Source organism: Metopolophium dirhodum, chromosome 5 (genome assembly GCF_019925205.1).
Source record: "Metopolophium dirhodum isolate CAU chromosome 5, ASM1992520v1, whole genome shotgun sequence".
Classification (NCBI taxonomy): domain Eukaryota; kingdom Metazoa; phylum Arthropoda; class Insecta; order Hemiptera; family Aphididae; genus Metopolophium; species Metopolophium dirhodum.
Genome location: NC_083564.1, coordinates 11,681,191 through 11,700,944, shown reverse-complemented (window position 1 = coordinate 11,700,944; position 19,754 = coordinate 11,681,191). Strand labels below are relative to the sequence as shown.

Genomic DNA, 19,754 nt, shown 5'->3' with positions numbered 1-19,754 from the left:
AACTTACATGGGCCACATTTCTAACCAGAAGTTAACCTACATTACATATTTTAATAGATATATAAGTAAAACAAATTGAAGGTGTGATAGGTAGGACTTTAACATTGAACAAATTGTCTGATATGAGATGGGCAAGTCATAAACGAGCTGTTGATTATGTATAAAAGTTTATCACTTAAGCTGCCATACCCACATAGGTAGTAAAACAAGTCTTAAAAAGTACATAGCTAGTACCCAACTAACTATACCAAATGCCGAACTAAGTTTGATTTAATTTATAAGACTTAAGGGCTAAGGCGTTTGTGAATTTTAATAATTATTTTCTAGTGTACCCTAGGCAGTGGCATGTAACATAAGGTCCAAGCGTACAAACACCTTAAATTATAGTTATTTGGTATTAACTAAGAACTAAGTAATGACAATCAAAAAAATTAAATTAATTTTAAATGATTATTTCAGAACTAAAGAAAACAATAATTGTGTAACACTTTTTTTTTTTAATTGTCAAAATGTGAACTTTAATGTTTATGAAAATAGTGTCTATGTGTCTTTAATATTTTTGAACAAATATTATAGAAACTATAAGAAAGCTCGTATTACATTTTCAAACTATTTGACATAGAAAAGAACTTTTTTGACAATAATTTTATTCGAAAAATTAAAATGTCTTATCCCTATAGTTAGTTCAAAAAGAGTAAAATTGTTTTATAATTGTATGGTGTATAGAAAATGCTAATCGGAACATTCGGTGAAAAATATATCTATAGTTATTTTTCCATAATTATCTTTTTGTTTTTCCTGATGTTTTTGAAAACACCTGGGAATTTTCAATTTTTACCTGTCATGCAACTATATTCACTTTCCCTTCAGAAAATATACTGAAGTCCAAACAAGTTATGTGTTTCTTTGCAATATAAGTATGTTGAGGCCCTCTGTGTTATTGAAATTGGATTCTTGCTCAATAAAATTGTATTGCCTAAAAAATTAAAAATATATCAGTGCACCATTTGTTTTCTCTCTATGAACTACGAGCAACATGCAAATGTTTGTACAGAAGATCCAATTTTGTACTGTTAGTTTTAATATTAGAGTGCTATGACATAATATTATAATAAAAGTTAAAAGCAAAAATTTTTTTTAAGGAACCTTATAGGGAAACACTCAGCATTTATTTGTATTTTACTTTTAAAGGAAGCTATGGATATTTTAAGATTGTTACATATAAATATTTATTTATTCATTTATATTGACTAAACGGGCTAAGCCCTTTCGATACAAATAAAAGTTCACGCACACAATTATATATAGAATGTGTCCCGTGAACAGGTGGGTATGTTAGTTAATGGCACAATAAAATGGCTTTAAAATAAAATCCTATCAATAATATTCTTACCTTTAAGTTTTATAATTCACTCCAATATTGTACGGCTTTATCTGAGCTGGCAGAATTATCTTCAAGAAAGTCAACGTTTGAAAAATTGTCAATACATCGGCTAGACTTTCTAGTTCCTTGTATGTGATACATCATATATTTCAGTTTTGAAAACCATAATAAGTATAATCCACTGTATGAACTAATAACGATAAACCACTAAGTAACTTTTGGTTTTGGCAAACATTTAAAATCGGAGACTTGAGTTTTTGAAGTTTCTAAGGCTTTTCTGGGTGAATTAAAATCATCAACCGTAATGTCTCCAAACTTTGTTTGTTTGTTCATTTTTTCTAACTCTTGGAGAAATATAATTTTCTGAAAATGTCAAGTTGTAAAAAATATCCAAACACCTAATTCATGAATTATATTAAATGATTTTACCTCTTAGATGATTTACTACTCGTGCTCAGAGTAGTATCAATGTTGCTGTAATTTTTTTTTTATATTTTTAAAAGAAATATACAATCTATACCCTGAGGCACAATAAGAATATGGGCTAAATTACAGTGACATGAGTGAGTTGTTGGAAGAAGCCACCCAGTAATGACACTTCCTAAACTGTAAATTATTAAAATTTATTTTATATTATTTATTTTACTTCTTTATCTCAGACAAGTGGATTGTATTATGTTTTGAAACAGCATCTGGCCATAATATCTACTAACTTACTGAGCCTTATTTATAATCACTGATTGTGAAATGATCACCGCAGATACTGTGCCAGATAGAAATTGGCTAATCATTTAGCCAATATTTAAATTTTTTTGAAATCTATATATTTTGTGAACAAATTAGCAAATTAGACTGACCCCATACTATTAAAAAATATAATCAGTACAACTAGAAAATATTACTTACAAATGAAAATTAACATAATGTGGCGAGGCGATCCTTTGGATGTTTTACTAAAAAGAATAGACTTATGCATGGTAATTTTGTACTAAATTGTATGAAAAGAACTCTATATGTCTGTATTTACTATTTTTGTTCAAATTTCAAACAATCAAATGATTTATAAGTCAGCGAACAATATAATAATAATATTATGTTGTTATTTATTTGATAACAATTTTTATTATCTCAGTGATAAGTCAGAATGGTTATCTATTGGTGGTACTTTTGGCTGATGTGGCGGGCATTTAAATTTTACCAAATTCCGAAACATCGGGAACGCTGCTGCCATGACCATGATTTAAGAGGACGTGAAACACTGAAACGTAACACGGGCATTTTATTGTCTCCGTCTTAAGAGCAATTTTACGATCAGCATATCACATTTAGCAATTATAAAAATTAGAGTGAATCGACCTATTATGAAACTATTATCAAATTAGCAAGTCATAAAAACCAGAATTATGATATATACATTATTTTAGGAGATATCGCAATGGGTAAATCCTCGCGGGACACTTTGTATATATATTTATTTATGATTACATTTTACAGAGGTGTAAAAGTGAACTTGAAATGGACGAGTACATGAACATTGACCACACAGTGTTGTCCGCGTTGTCACGAGAAGATTTGCCACCGAAGCACAAGCACGAGAAGGAAGGACGCCGACGTCATGAGAAATATACATTTTATTTTTAAAACCTTAATTTTATTTTATTTTAACCTTTATTTTAAAATTTAAATTTGTTATACTTAATCTCTGTAAACTTTGCGCGTTGTACGGGTGCGTAAGACACTGAAAATCGTGAACTTTGTAAGGCTATTCCATAAAAACTAATTATTTCCGGCAATTAATTATTGAATCATATAGTTCTTAAGGGCCCCGGTACCAGTTTTTCAAATTTTCCACAATTCTATACAATTTGAAAATTGAATTTTATATTTTAGTTGCCACCTCAATTATTAGACTTTTCCACTAATCTACTACCCGATACCTATTTAAGGGGGGTTATCAACCTCCCTATCAGGGTGTATTATATCGAAAAAAATGACTTTACGGGAAGAACTCTCAAGCTTTGAAGAATTGTCGGATTTTGATGACTATTTTTTTATCTGAAAGAAGAAGACTTCCTACAGCCCGCATCATTCTCTGATTTTGTATTTTATTTCAAATAAATGTATTAAAAAATTTGTAAAAAAATGCTTTTTATCTTGTATTTTTTTAGACATATTATAAAGTTTGAGAATAAAATATTGAAAAACAGAGATCGATGCGGGCTGTAGAATATTTCCCTCTAGCAATTAAAAAAAAAATTATGAAATTTGGTTGATTCTACAAAGCGGTATCGTTATTCCCGCAGAGTGTATTTTTGAGGACAAAATGGCATCGGCACCGGGCGGCGCCTTAACTGGTTGCAAAACATGTTATCGTGGTTATATGATAATGTGTTACGTTATCAATATTTAAAATTTGGTCATACTGTGCTTTTTAAAACTCAAAAAAACTGACAAAGCGAGTAGTGACAACTGAATAGTGAATACTGAATATTATATATATTATTTAATACATTACCAAATTATTTAGTCATGGTTTATTACTCAGTATTCCTTTAAAGTATATACATTTTTCAAGAATGGAAATTAGCGACCCCTATTTAAAGTACAAATTTATCGTAAAGAAATGGGAAAATGAGTTTATCAAGACCAACAGTCGCAATCCTAAAAAGGTAATTACAACAGTTAAATTATACAAATGTTATAAATAATTATATAAGTATTTTAACGAAAAATTTGGTGTAATTAAAAAAAATTCTTTCATTTTAGGGTGATATAAAGTTAGCTGAACAAAAAGTGCGATATGCATATAAAATGTATTGGAAAATTAAAACTTCTTTACTTGAAGAAACTCTGATTGGTGAAGTAGATGATGCAAATGATTCCACAGTTGATGAAACATTATTTCTCAGCTATATTAATGATCAGACAGAATCAAACAAACCAATTAATGATGACCCACCTGTTGATATTAATAAGCCATCGGTTTGGGGTAAACACTTGAATAATAAGCCTAAGACTGAAATACCAACTATAGTTAAACCCATTGAAAATAACATATCTGTAAAATTTTCAAAGAAATTATTTGATGGTTGCGATTTTAAGAAAAGAAATCCTCGAAAAAGTATTGTAAAAAAGAAAACTAGCGAACTTGAAAGTTCTCAAAATGTATCGGAATGTATCACCAACATCACATCTAATGATTCTAACATACAAGAGGACAGTGCATTTCATGACGATTCTAATTTATCTGTAATTGCTCCAGATTCTAATGTATTAATAAATAATACAATTCAAATTTCTAATATTTCAAGTTATACACCTCAACCTCTAAGCTTACTGCAAAAATCAAATAATAGTTTTGAAGCATCTCCAAAAATGATGACAGTAAATCGAAAATTAGATGAAGGTTGGTTGGAAAGATGTAATGAAAATAATTCTAAAATAACTAATTCAAATATTATTCAGCCCGATTTAAAAAAAGAAATTGAAAGTGATACAGATGTTGTCTATGAAAGTGATAACGAAACACAAGATATTCCACTATATTCATCTCAAAGAATTAAAGCTCAAGAATTTAGTGATAGTCAACATAGCATTAATCAGGAAACTGTAGTAGAAGATAATGAAATTTCAAGAAGCTCCAAAAAACGTTACAATTCTGATGAAGAATTTGAAGAATGTTCAATACAGTCAAAAATATTAAAAACTCATGATCATGACAGTGTTCAGTTATCTACTAAAGACCGCCGAAAAAAAGTAATGTTAGAAGCAAAAATTTCTAGTGGTAAAGCTAGTGAAAACTTTGTAAAATTAGATATGAAAAGAAAAATTTATAGTCGTGGCAAACGATCAGTTAAAACTACTACTTATAAGAAAAAACAGTGGAAAAATAAAAAACAGGAACTAGGTGGAGATTTTTCAGCCACAAATCGGACAACATTATTAAAATGTTTTAAATGTGGCGATATTGGGCATTATTCTAAGCATTGCAATAAAAGTAAGTGTTGATATTAGTGTAAGGTAATAAATATTATGTTTAAGTATATAATTTAATTATTAATTATTATCTATTATTATTATTATTTTTTATAGGCAATGAATTAGTTCCTTTGGAAGACATTGGTGAAGAGGAAAGTCCATATCTTACTCTTGAAGAAGCTGAACAATTAGCTCTTGAAAAAAAAGAAAAAGCTCATTGTAAGAAATGGGCTCGGGAATCAAAAGATCAAGTACCTGAATTAATTAAAATGAAATACAAATTTAAATTTTGTTTACTAATAATAGTATATATTTTTTCAGAACTATTCAATAGAGTATCCTCCAATATTAGAAGATATCTCTAAGTCAGAAAATATTTCTCCTGTATATCAACTTAAAGATAACACTATTATTGGTATTTATATATATATATATATATAATATAGACCTTTGTTCTTTTAATATAATGTTATTCTTTTAAATAATATCAGACACTCCAGATGAAGTATTCAAAGCCTTGAAATTGTTTGGTCACACCAAATTCCGTCCGGGTCAAGAAAAAGCAATAATGAGAATTCTTTCTGGTCTTTCAACTCTAGTCACATTATCAACAGGTTCTGGAAAATCTTTGTGTTACCAATTACCAGCATATATGTTTAGTAAAAAATCCAAATGCATCACATTAGTAATTTCTCCACTCATATCATTGATGGAAGATCAAGTAATTTTTAATCAGACATTTTAAGTTAATCATTTTTAAAAATGTAAAAACTTGTCTAAGGTTGGTGGAATAAGCGCAGTAAATATAGCATGTTTGCATAATAATCAAACACCAAAAGAACGGGACATTATTATGGAAAAACTAACTAATGGAGAGTTATCAATACTTTTACTATCACCTGAGGCTATTGTTTCTGGTTTTAATACAGATTGGTTATCAAAACTTCCTCCTATTGCATTTGTGTGTCTAGATGAGGCCCACTGTCTTTCTCAATGGTCTCATAATTTTAGACCATCATACCTCATGATTTGTCAAGTACTATAGATATACAATATAATTTATACTTTAAGAGTTATTACAAACTTTTCTATTATAGGTTTTAAGAGAAAAATTTGGTGTTAAAACGTTTTTGGGTTTAACTGCTACTGCAACTATTTCAACTGTTTCAAGTATTGCTAGTGAATTGATGTTGGACGATGATCCAAATTCAATTATTAAAGATACTCCTTTACCAGATAATCTCATGTTGAGTGTGTCAAGAGATAAAGATCGTGATAAAGCCTTAATCAACTTGTTGAATGGAGATCGGTTTAAACATTGTAGCTCAATAATTGTTTATTGTATTAGACGAGAAGAATGTGAAAGAATTGCTTCATTTATTAGAACTACTTTTCAGGTGATATTTTACATATACATTTATAATTTTTTATTGTTTATTTAAAGGAAACTGTATATATGTCTTAATTAGTCACAACATACTTCTAATGGTAAACGGGGTCAATTGTCACAAATTGCTGAGCCATATCATGCAGGATTAACTGCAGCCAAGAGGAAACGTACACAAAAGTATTTTATGGATGGTAATAAAAATTAGATATTAACTTGTAAACAAATTATAATTAATATTACTATGTAGGTCAACTTAAAATTGTTGTGGCTACTGTTGCTTTTGGCATGGGAATAAACAAGGCTGATCTGCAGGGTATTATACATTATAACATGGCTAAAAGTTTAGAAAGTTATGTACAAGAAATTGGTCGTGCTGGGCGTGATGGAAATGTGGCACATTGTCATCTATTTTTGGAATCTGAAGTAAAATTTTTATTTAGTTAAGCCATGTATTTATAGTTTTATAAAACATTAATTTTATTTTAGGGGAATGATATTGCTGAATTAAGTAGACATATATACTCAAATTCTGTTGACCGTGCATCCATTCGAAAATTACTTGAAAGAGTGTTTGTTGAATGTAAATGTAAAGAAAAAGAATGTACTAAACATGAAGTGGTCTTTGAAGTAGAAGATACTGTTTCCGTTTTAGATATGAAACAAGAAAATATTCAAACATTATTATGTTACCTTGAATTAAATACTAAGAAATTGGTAAAAAATTTGCCATTATCTTATATTTGTTGTAAAATAACAAGTTATAAAGGACCACTATTTTTGAAAAAACTATCAAAAACTGTAAGCAAACTTTTCATTAACAATACCTACCATAAAATATTAATATCAAAATAATTACATAAATATTTTTAGTGCCCACCTCTTGCTGTTGCTTATGCTTTGAAAGGAAGTTCTAAAAAACCATCAAATCAACTTGAGTTTTCAATTTTCAAAGTAGCTTCTGCTATAGGATGGGACAGTGGTATTGTTAAAAAAGAACTAAAAAACTTGGAATGGTCAAACAGTAAGTTTTTCATTTGTCTTATGCAATGGCACTAAACTTTTTAAAAAGTAATACTGTTAAATAAACAAATTTTACACGAGGTACCATCTATCCACAACTATTATATATTGCGAGGCATAGTAGACCTATAGTAGTTAGAACTACTTGTTCGGTTACAGGTCTTGTTATAAGAACAGCTGTTAGTTTGGCTCAGCACTACTCATGACAAAATATATAGGTATGTCAGCAATAATACGAGATCTAGTCTAGTTAGCGCATCCCACCCTTTCCAACCACAGTCGTAGTTCGCCTCATTTCATTGGCCGTTAAATTACCCAGCCAACATATAGCGGTGAACCAGCTAATAGACGGGGTGTGGAGTGGTCGGCGAACACGATGCGTATAAAAAAGTTGCTGACATACCTATTTATTTTGTCATGGCACTACTGGTCTTATGTACCTAATTAAAGTGTTAAATCATATATACGACCCCCCTTCCCTCAATGGTTCTAGATTTATCTTTTGCCCCTGCAAAAGTTATACACCTAGTGTTTGAAATTTGTTTTATATAATTTATTATATTACAAAATATTTAATGTATTGGCGATTTTATTTATTTTTGTAGCTAATGGTAAATTTCATAAAAGTGGAGTGGCAGTTGAATTTTCTAATCTAGGCTTTAGAGTATTAGCCCCTGGCAATATGGATGCAGAACAGTTAGAGTCAACTCTTTGCAATTTATGTAGTATATCACAACAACAAGAAACCAAATCACTCTCTGAATTACAAAATTGTTTTGATACATTTATGAGGTATAGTAGATATTAATCTATTACTTTTAATTATTTGTGATCTTCATGGATTTATTTTTGTCTAGATCTTCAACATCTACTTCTATTGAGTGTTGTGATGAGATCAATATAGAGTTATGTGAAAAATTAAAGAATTCTGTGAGGGAATATTTTACCGTTGACAATTTATCAATGCTTATTCAAAAACCACATGTATGTAATTTAATCTCGTAACTAAATGCATTAATTTACTTTAATCAAATACTATTATTTTAGGAAGAAATAGTTTTAAATGAAACAGATGAAACCAGAATTGCATCTGATGTTAACCGCATATTCAATAATTACATTGATTGTAAGCTTACTGCTCGGGCTATAGCTAGAATATTTCATGGTGTTGAAAGTCCTAACTTTCCAGCTTACGTTTGGGGACGATCTCCGTTTTGGCGTATTCATATAAAAACAAATTTTAATGCTGTTTCTAAAATTGCTCAGAAACAAATAATTTCTAATTTAAAAAAATAATTTTTGTATTTTTATTGTTTTATGTTTTATAATATTTATTTTGGGATATATTTGTAATGTAAAATAAAATGTTTTAAAATTATAACAATTATTAAAATAATATCACATGGTAGACTCAGGACATACACATGCAAACTCTAAGAACATAATTTAAATGAGTTATTTCATTATCTTCCAATAGGCATTATGTAACGATAGAGCTGAGAGGTCCACTGTTTGGACATAAGAATCTGTATAATATGTTGTTGTATAATATAGGTTATAGATATGTAAATGTGTATAAATTTATTGTACATTGTAAAGTTTTATTAATAAAAATAAATATTTTATCTCACACTATAACTGTATTTTGTATTTTTATCGTCTAATTTTTACCATCTAACTAATAAAATCCAAATTTGAGTGATCAAAGATGTGAAAAGATTAGCATTTCTAAAATATGTTAACATTCTAATTTCTATTATTATTTATTTTACTATTATTTTTCCATTAAATTATATTTTTATAAAATTTTAAATCAAAGTATTAATTATTGCTTAGGTAGGTAGAGGTGCCTAGTTATTATTTTAGGGGTTTAGTTAAAACTACATTTTGAAGCAAATGTACTAATGTTGTTTATATTTATTTATTTTATTTTTATGTCTGATTCACAAGTAAATATGTATGAATTCTTCTAATTAGTTTTCATCCAGTGTTTTGACTGTGTATTATTAATATTATTATTATTATTTATTTCAACTTACAATATACTACATATACATCATTATAATATTTACATATTTCTATATTAAGTTGATACCTACTCCCTGTAAGCAAAGCTTGTGTAACTACAATTTTTAGCAGCATAAACAAATTGGGAAACATTTGTTTGAATTCATTTAAAAACAATCCCTTACACACACACATACACGCAATAAACCTACTCAATGAATTTTAAAATATTTGTAATGATTCTTGTGACATAGGTACATCGTCTGAATAATCTGAGTTATTATTTGAGGTACCTATCACAACATGGATGTAAATATTCTGGTAATTTGTTATTTATATATATATATCATATATCGTATATTATGTACTGTTAATATAATCTTTTAACAGTTAATATTTTTTTAGTTCATAAAAATTGAGTAGGTACCTAGTCCTAAATTTCCGGGCCCTCAAAATTATTCCGGACCTGGGGGGAATTCCCCACCTTCTCGTCAATCGTCAGGCCGAATGGATGTATTCAATTTTAATTAAATTGAAAAAATCATTGTATACGAAAAACAGTTCTTAGCGAATTCGGTCTGTCAGCCTATATCACAATATTGGAATGCCCCCCAAACATCTGCTGCCCGGGGGCAGTGCCCTTAAAACCATCCGTAAAATCCGGCCCTGGAGGCACCGGCGGGATAATGCATTAGAATGTCTAAAGACTTGTGGACTAGTTTGTATGGTTAAATTTGGCATGCGAACAACAACTAGCTGAATTAGAAAACCAGAATAGGTACCTACCTACATTGTAGATCACAAAAAATGTCTGTAAAAGAACATAGGTACGATTTATCAATAGACCATATATAGCATTATTAAATAAATTAATATATTTATAAATATAGTTATTTAATCATGGTATATAGGACGTACTGAGTATATAATATTATGTTCTATGGATTTATTATATTATAAAATATATTTCATAGCATCTATGGAAATCGCTAGTTGTCGACATTAATTGTCGGAGACTTTTAACGATTCTAATAATTTCAATTTTCAGTGAACAAAAAAAATTGTATAAGCCAACAATATAGACGGACAGTTCGTTAAGCTGCAAGTATATTATATTATAATAAATTGTAAATAAAAACACCAACTCACACAATACGTTACGTTCACTGGTTCAGGTTATTTTCATAAAATGTTCGATGCTTTTAAGATTCAGTTTGAAGTTAGTTGAAGACGGATGAAAATAGCTGTTTCTTCGGCGACGCGTCACGTATATAGGCACTGCGCACATCTGCACTCTAGACATGGCCAGTGTTTGGCAAGTTCCTTATAAAAAGGAACTCGTTCTCGTTCTTCTTTAAAAAAAAGGAATTCGTTCCGTTCCTTGGTCCTTAAAAAAAAAAGAATTCGTCCCTTTAGAAAATGAACGAGTTCCTTTTTTAGTTCCAAATAAAATAAAAATTCTTATTTAATCACCTGTTTTTTTTTCATATGCATACTTCTTTAATTTTCCATAATAATATATAACAAGTATATATATATATACAAGTAGGTACATATTTTATAATTCTATTTTGAGATTTTCTTCAAAATTAATTTGTTGGCCAACGTATGTCGATTGTCTTAACGTCGATAACAATATACTCGACAATACTCTATACTCGATAACAATGACTAATTAGCAATATACATTATACACATTAAAAAAAATATATCTTAATTTCAATTATTTACATAATTATCTGTGTAAATTATTGGAACTAGAAAGGAACGAACAATTTTGTTATTTTTCCTTGATAAAAAGAACTAGTTCATTTTCTCGTTCTTTTTTTATAAAAGGAATTCGTTCGTCGTGCCGTTCTTTAAAAAGGAATTCGTTTCAGGAATCCGTTCCTTTTTGAACTTGTTCCTTCCAAACACTGGACATGGCACAGTTAGATTTCACCGGAAGAGTCGATGTTTTCGCGTAAGTTTGTTTTCATATTACTTTGAGGCTCACATTTAGACTTAAATTAAATATTTATTGCCACCGACAATCTATTAACTGGATGACGTAGAAGTATATTATATGTTTAATCCCAAAAGCGCAATGTATAAAATACGCGAGCCTGAACAGTCCAAATAGTCTTCGTTTCACCACGCTAAGTTTAATACGTACTTTTTTGCAAATACTAAACGCCTGGAAATACATACACGAATGCGTTACCTATTTACGTCATAAAAATTCAACAGTTATTATATTTAATTATATTTTACATATTATAGGTAGGTACCTACATTACAAAACTCTAATTAAAATCCCATTTATTTTTATTTTCTAGAACACAATGTTTCAAAAATTATTAATGAATATAAGTATAATTTATTGGCATAGTATTTATAAATTAATGAAATAAAATAAACACACCCACTATAATTAGTAATAGGAATAAATCCATGTATGAACTATTAAGAGGACATCACCTCCACAATATGTGTTGTCTCCGTCTAACACACGCATGACATGGCAAACTTTCGTTCGTTAGTTTCAAATGGGTGCTGTTGGTTTTGATATTAAAGTGATTTGACCTATTATCAAACTTTTTAGTAACAACATTATCTGTGTTTTCTCGTTGGTATTTACGATATTTTAACTTTTAAGGGAGTTATGAGAAAGTAAAACGTTAATATTTTTAAATGCACATAATCCACTCTAAAGTTAACACATTTAGTTTTAAATAAATTATGGGTTTACAGATGACTGATTTTTAATAACTCTGGAGTTCATAATTATTTACCATGGTACATAATAAATCAAATATTAACTAAATGTTAATATTAGATGTATAAATTTGATAAAAAACAAAACATTTAACTAATAATACAGATATCACAGAAATGAGTTATTCTAATCTACAGGTAACAGATGTAATCTGACATTTCAGCCACTTCTTAATATTTGGTGGTTTTTCGATTTGATTTGATTTCATTATTATACAATTTTCGTACTCAGTCATATATGTATATTGTACATAGGAAATAAAAACATTTATTATGTTGTACCTGAAATTAAATCCTAGTCACTAATATCAGATGACATAAGACTGAAAGATCAAAGAATACAATTTAGGTACGTTATAGAGTTCATAATATGATTAAAATATGTATTATTTCTCAATTAAGAAATACCAAAATTCCACACCTAACCTACTGTACATTTAAAAATCCATAGTTCTTTCTTTATTACCATATTGTGATCTGATATACAAAAATTGTAATTCTATATACTCAAGTTTAGACGATAAATGTCAGGAAAACTAAAAATAAAAACAAAAAAAAAATAAATAAAGTACAAAATAAGTGCTAATTTATTAAAAGAGATATGTCATACATCATTAAAAAGCTTAAATAGAAATTTTAATACAATTTTGTAAAACACAGAAGACAACTTAAACTAAACAATATTCATTATACCTTTCTTGTTTAAATGTTTTATTAAAAGCTAAATTTTTCCACTTATTCATTTTGATATTCCCAGTCAATATAATCAATACATTTGATATTTACAATATATTTGTCTAACTAGTTTTTACTATGAAATAAAAAGATTAAAGAATTTTAAAAACATATTTATGATAAAAAAAAATTGTATAATATATAAGTAAATATTGATATTCATGTTTAATTCTTCACGGTATCAATATTCTGAAAAAAAAAATTATAAATTATAAATTTTTATCAGGTATTTCCATAGCAATAGGAAGATTTATTAATCACGACTGCAATTGTACGGAGTAAATATTAGGTAATTCAATAGACCAATAAAACACTTTATAATAATTAATTAGGGTACATATTTTTAAGTTTTAGGAAAAATGGCTTTAATTATGTTTTTTTTTTGAACATTTATGAAAAATTTTTATTTTTATTGTTTTAATTTATTAAATAATAAATAAAAATAATGAAATAAAAATTAAAATATAAGAATTTTTTTCTCACAAAAATATTCAAAACATTTTTTTCCTGTAAACATAGTCAAACAAATCATTCATATTTTATACTCGTATAGTAATAATATCATTAAAAACTTATAAAAGTAAAAGGGGTTAAGCGACATAGGGTCAGTACATGAGATAACCAACATTAACTTCTTTTGAATATACAAGAGCAGGTATTTTTTTGACCATTTAATGTGATATTTTATTTTTCGGGTAAGCGACTCCTAAACGTTGTGTGAGATAACCAACCAACACACGACGACCGGCCACTACTGTTATTGTTTATCTAACAAATATTTTAAATTTTGATACAGTTGACATAAAAAAAATTTATGTCACGAAAATGTTGATATTTAAAAAGTAGTTTTAATTAATCGTTTTTTTTTCCATTGGTCTTAATCCCGGCAACTGAGGCCATTAGCTGTAGGGTTACTGTTACGGTGGGAAACACGTTTTTGTGTTTGGCAGAATTTTCTAGTGGGTACCTGTAGGTATCTGCCATGCCCGGGTGGGGAATGGCGGCCTCTCTCTCCGGACACCGCGGACTGCCCAAAGAAAAATGCCGCCCGTAGCTCTACACAACTGACGTCTTAGTCCGCTCGGCCACTCTGTCCCCCTACCCTAATTCATTGTTTTATTTTAAAGCCTATGTACTTTATAGGAGTATGTATATTGAGTATTTTAAAATAAAACATAAATATTTTCATGATTAATATTATTTGGTCAAATACACACCCTATCTAAGTATGAGTAAACTTACTAAAGTTGTTCACTTATGGAATTTAAACAATTTCTATTTGGACGGATTGAAAACCTTGGGCTTTGTGGTACAGTAATAGGTCTTCCAGATTTTCTTATTAACACTGGCTTATATTTTTTGATAGGTTCTGGTTTATGAATAGTTTGTTGTCGCATATTTTTGATCAAATCCATTTCTTTTCTTTTCATTTCTTCTTGTCTCTAAAATATAATAATCATAAATTAAGTTTAATATAATAATAATATATAGAGCAGCACTATCACCATTCTTGTATTTTCTTCGTACTGTGAAAACTTCTCCTTTATTTCAAGTTCAAAAACCATCCATTCTTGAGCACGTCTTTCAGTATTTAAACGTATATTTTTTGGTTCAGTATATTTTTTTTCATGCTTTGGAACAAATGGTTTTTTTTTTAAGACTGTAGCAGGACGGGCTTTAAATGACCACTGTTGCTCTGCACCTTTCACACTCTATAAATAACATTAAAAAAATATTATATTTCTCGTCATTATTTCATAGTATTAGTTTTTATTAATATTATTATACTTGAGGTTTAACAGCAACAGATTTACGAGATTCAAAACTAAATGGTTTTGGAATAGTATGCAATTGTTTTTCAAGAACTCTAATACCACCATGAGCAAGTTCTTTGTTTTCAACCACCTGAACTCCACCTTGAGAGTTGAGAACTTTTATTTTTTGAGCTTTGTTTGGCTAAAAATTATAATATAATACATTTATAGCATACAGTGTAAAATGACAATTAATTTAATTACCACTTTGATACTGCTTGAAGGAATATTTATGTTTAGGTTATTAGAAATCTGTTTATTTTCAGTACTTCCCCTAAATTAAATTATACACCAATTAAAAAAAAACAAAATGCAAAATGTTTCAATTAAAAGCGCTTACTGTGGTGTTGGTTTATTTTCTATAATGTTATTAGTGTTATTTGAGCTAATACTTGGCTCGAAAGCACCAGGGAAAAGACTTCTAGATTTGAAAACCTTTGAACCTAAAACAAGTTAAAATTATCAAATCGATCACAGTTAAGGTATTTTATGTTTTAATTACTGTACTACTAAATTTAACTATTTTGTGGCATGCATTAGATGATTGACATACAAAAAAATGTCCAAATAAATAATAAAAATGCAAAAAGTAATAATAGTGACATATATATTTTTATGAAGCAAGTACCTGTTACGAAATATAAGTATGAACTACCTACAACAGAACTGTATGGGCTAATAGAAAGCAAGAAGACTATAAACGAGCACCGGATGAAAGTGACTCACCAGCTGAGACAGTGGGTTTAGAATGAAACCTAGGCGGTGTGTTGTTGAAGAAATTCCTGACTTTTTCAGCAATACTCATGAATTTTTTTGAACTTTTATCTAATATAAGATTATCTTGCGAACCTGATTTAATGTGTTCATATTTGTACTCAGATTTAACAACAGAACGAGTACGCAAATCTAATTTAGGTGTGCTTTCCAATTCATCTAGTCTGGTAATCATGGCATGATGTTTGATCCGCGGCAACTCTAGTTCAATTCCTTCCACAGTAATTGAGTGTCTATTATGTAATTTTGATGATCTTGACTTCTTTGCAGAACGAATTAACTGATGAGCCAATGAACTATTAAAATATAACTTAATATAGGTATTTAATACATTTGTGAATTCTTATATTGTATTAGAATAATTCAATAATTTGAAAATAAGAAAAATTATTGAATTATGCAGTACCTAAATGATTTCAAAAAAAGTAGGTATAAAGTATCAATTGAATCTCAATTAATAAAATACAAGAAAGATTTGAAAAGTAAAATATTTACTTGATATTTCGATCATCAAACTGATCAGGTGAATAATTTTCTTTATTTTCCTCTGGAACATCATTGTCATTCACTGTTGGTTTTTTGACAATCCCCAAATTTGGTTCAGATTTAGCACCTTCCATTTTTTCAACATAATCTAATAAAAAATAAAATTTTTACTAATCAAAAACTTATGTTTAGGTTAGTACCCGAATCTCTCAAAATATATAAGAAATATGTAAAGCAATATTCAGTAATACTAATATCTATCTAGAGAAATAATCAACAACAAAAAAAGGAGAAAAGAATTATAATTGATGAATTTGAAATTATTAAATATTTTATAATAGATAGGTACTATTACTAAAAATTGTACCAAAACCTCTAAAAAGAAAATTTACCACAATAGACAAAAATGTCTAGAATTACTAATAATGTGATTTTTCAGATAAGAAATAAATCAGTCTGTAAACACAATAATACTAATAAACCAATGCAAAAACGATAGTACTAGTTCTGAGAAAAAAAAATGTCAGTAGTGATGGACACGTTATCAAATTTTCCGCTCACGACCACAGTTGTAGTTGTCCTCTGTGTAACAACTAACAAGCATTTGATCAGCCAATGACTGTTAGAAGCTCTACTACCCTAGTCACACCAACTGTTGCATCTTGGTGGGAGATTTTTCCATTTACATCAATTTGCTTACGTCCTTACTTTTTTAAAATTAATATGGCTCTCTGCAAACATTTTTCCAAATGATCAAAACAATAATTTTTTTTTTTATAAATAAATCTTTCCTTTTGCTTCGTGTAAAGTAAGAAAATTGTTGAACAGGAACTACAACAATTTTACTTAACGACAGGATGTAAATATCGATAAACTAATAAGTTTAAAAATACAATTTAATTGTATAGGTATCTAATACTTATACCAGTTGTAACATAATCAGTTTGAAAAGCTATAAAATCGATAAAAATGTTTATAAAAGTGATTCAATCATCCAGTATGTAGTGATTCTTATAAAAGGTATATTTAATTTTTGTAACATACGATTTGGTTTGGGTTTGTCTTTTTGGATTCCAATAGGTAAATGGTTAATTCTATAAACTAGTGATCACTAATCACATTAAGCGGAAACTACTGTATAAATTAAAATAATGATTAACAGAAAAACATAAAATTGATTATAGGTAGGTACCTAATTAGTCCTCAATATATTTCATTATGAAAATTAATACACTTTAAACGACAAACATTATTATAATTTAAATTACAGTATGTAGATAAAAAAAAAAACTGAAATAAAAATAAAAATAGAAACAGTAAGTTGTGGTATGTTTTAGCACTAGTCACCACTCTATTTTAACACACTGAAACTAAAAGATTTAACTATAATTATTAGTACCTATTTAGCCAGAAATTAAATTAAATCGGTTTTGAAACTATACAGCACCTAAAAGTGATGGTTCTAATATTAATTACCTACCTATGTTAAATGGCCTATATTGTGTAACTATATTATATAATATACCTGTCTATTATTGTCATTGTTGTGTGGGTATTTTAAAAGATTATCTCAAGTTACTAGTTGCTAGTATTTTCGTTGCTAAACAATATTTTATACTAATGGATACAAACGGCCGCCGACCACTTCAATTAGTTCGAATCGCCTAATATCTTATTTTTGATAGGTTTAAAATAGATACTATAAGTAAAAGGCCTTTTGTTTTCCTTCAGGAAGTATGACTTTACAAGATTTCTCGCAAAATATACCCTGCCGGACTTACCAAAAATTCTGTCTGCACCGTCGTAATTGGCGTTTGCAATCTCGTATAGGTTGACGAACGTCTTGGGTGCGTCAAATTCGAATAACTCGTCCGTGTTCATGGTTATGATTTTGTTATCTTGAATACTTACCTACAGAAACGCCTGTAGACTCTTTGGCTACGGCAATGAAGTATAAATGTTCAAAATGCAGTAAGCAACGTTTAAGAGTTTAACACTTTTACAGTTTTACGTATAAAGCAAGACACTCCGGTCTCCGATGGAAAATGGAAATCCCGTCAGTGGTCAGTTTATCAATTTGTTCGTTTCACTAGAGAGTAGAGAATAAATTATAATTGGTCGTTATTCCAAACTCCAAACGTTCGAAAAAGTACCCGAGACTCAATTGGTCGTCAGTGCGCACTGCTGCCAACAGACGCGCGTGATTTTAACGGTTCGCCGCGGTGACAAGGAGATTACTCATTCATCGTTCGTAGATAATGGATTATGGATATGTGCGCCACACCGCCACAAAACATTTTGTACAAAATTCGTGCTGAATACACGGTAATTTACAAATTATATTTATATAATTTTATATATTAATATATATTTAATTTGTCATGATAATTTACTATTTACTATTTACTATTTAGAATTTAGATGTATGTATATTGTATACGATGTTTGGTGGAAGTGGAACAGTGTAAGTAATAATGTACTGTGCTAAATTTTATTTTCATTTTTTTTTTGTTTTGCATATTGTTATACATCTTTAAATATTAATAATTAAATATATTTTTTTTGTAATTTTTTTAGTACACTAGTTATTATTTTTATTTTTTTTTTGTGTGTCTTTGCCGCTTTGGATTTGTCTAATCATTTATAAGCATTTTTAAATTGTAATTATTTACACGATCATAAGTCATAACTTATATAATTATATTAAAATATTATCAAATAGCCAACGTAGCGACGCATGTAATGTTCTTAACTTAATGTTTTTACTCTAATATTAAAAGTAACAACATAGGGTATTAGGGTTGGTTCTGTTAATCGTACATTTGGTATGCTACCGATATTTTTATTATGTCCTATAGTGGTGTACGCAGGATTTTTCAATGGGGGGGGGGGGGGGGGGGGGTTTGAAAATTAGTTAAAACTTTATTTTTATTTTGTCCAGTCTAATAATTTCAGATGTTTATTTGAGGTATTTTAAAATGTTTGTAACTTTTCAACTTTTCTGATAGAAAAAATGCTCTGATCAAAAACTTCGATGCCTGATGTATGTTTTTGGAAGCAAATTGGATCTAGTTGGTACTTTTAGGAGGTTGAAATTGAAAATGCTCAGTGCTTTTTAAAATAATTGGAGAAAAAAATGAAAGTTTATTAAAATTGTTTGGTAACCAGCTTGGTTATACCGTCCTCACTTGGATTGTATTTGATTAATTAAAATTTTTTTTTTATATAAATGTCAATAAAAAATTATTTATCCGGTCAAAAAGCTTAAAAATGTAATACGTAAGTTTTTATTATACCTAAAATATTAACGATACAAGACATCATGGTTATTTTTTATAAGCATTTAAAATTAAAATTTCGTCAAAACCACAGTGAATTTGTAGTTCAAAACACTTAAAAAATATTAAAT

General features: G+C 28.7%; 2 protein-coding genes across 4 annotated transcripts; one reads left to right on the top strand and one right to left on the bottom strand.

Annotated features, from left to right (window-relative positions):
- The first annotated feature begins 3,836 nt into the window (after window positions 1-3,836).
- On the top strand, window positions 3,837-9,425 carry LOC132945313 (ATP-dependent DNA helicase Q4). Its single transcript, XM_061015022.1, has 14 exons — window positions 3,837-4,053; window positions 4,151-5,381; window positions 5,477-5,613; window positions 5,684-5,777; window positions 5,854-6,083; window positions 6,144-6,398; window positions 6,460-6,759; window positions 6,832-6,943; window positions 7,000-7,175; window positions 7,239-7,550; window positions 7,623-7,773; window positions 8,378-8,564; window positions 8,630-8,756; window positions 8,820-9,425. The coding sequence occupies exons 1-14, from the start codon at window positions 3,961-3,963 to the stop codon at window positions 9,066-9,068; spliced, it is 3,654 nt and encodes a 1,217-aa protein (XP_060871005.1). The 5' UTR covers window positions 3,837-3,960; the 3' UTR covers window positions 9,069-9,425.
- Window positions 9,426-13,100: 3,675 nt separating this feature from the next.
- On the bottom strand, window positions 13,101-18,483 carry LOC132945405 (targeting protein for Xklp2-like). Of its 3 annotated transcripts, none has more exons than XM_061015135.1 (9): window positions 18,127-18,482; window positions 16,355-16,493; window positions 15,812-16,155; window positions 15,426-15,528; window positions 15,290-15,359; window positions 15,060-15,227; window positions 14,777-14,983; window positions 14,514-14,713; window positions 13,101-13,460 (listed from the first exon to the last, which is right to left on the bottom strand). In XM_061015135.1, coding segments are annotated over exons 1-9 (1,332 nt in total). In that variant the 5' UTR covers window positions 18,227-18,482; the 3' UTR covers window positions 13,101-13,459. The 3 variants fall into 3 exon arrangements, with proteins under 3 accessions (XP_060871118.1, XP_060871120.1, XP_060871119.1); XM_061015137.1 differs by having other exon boundaries at window positions 15,935-16,155; window positions 18,127-18,480; XM_061015136.1 differs by lacking the exon at window positions 13,101-13,460 and having other exon boundaries at window positions 14,513-14,713; window positions 18,127-18,483.
- Window positions 18,484-19,754: the final 1,271 nt, after the last annotated feature.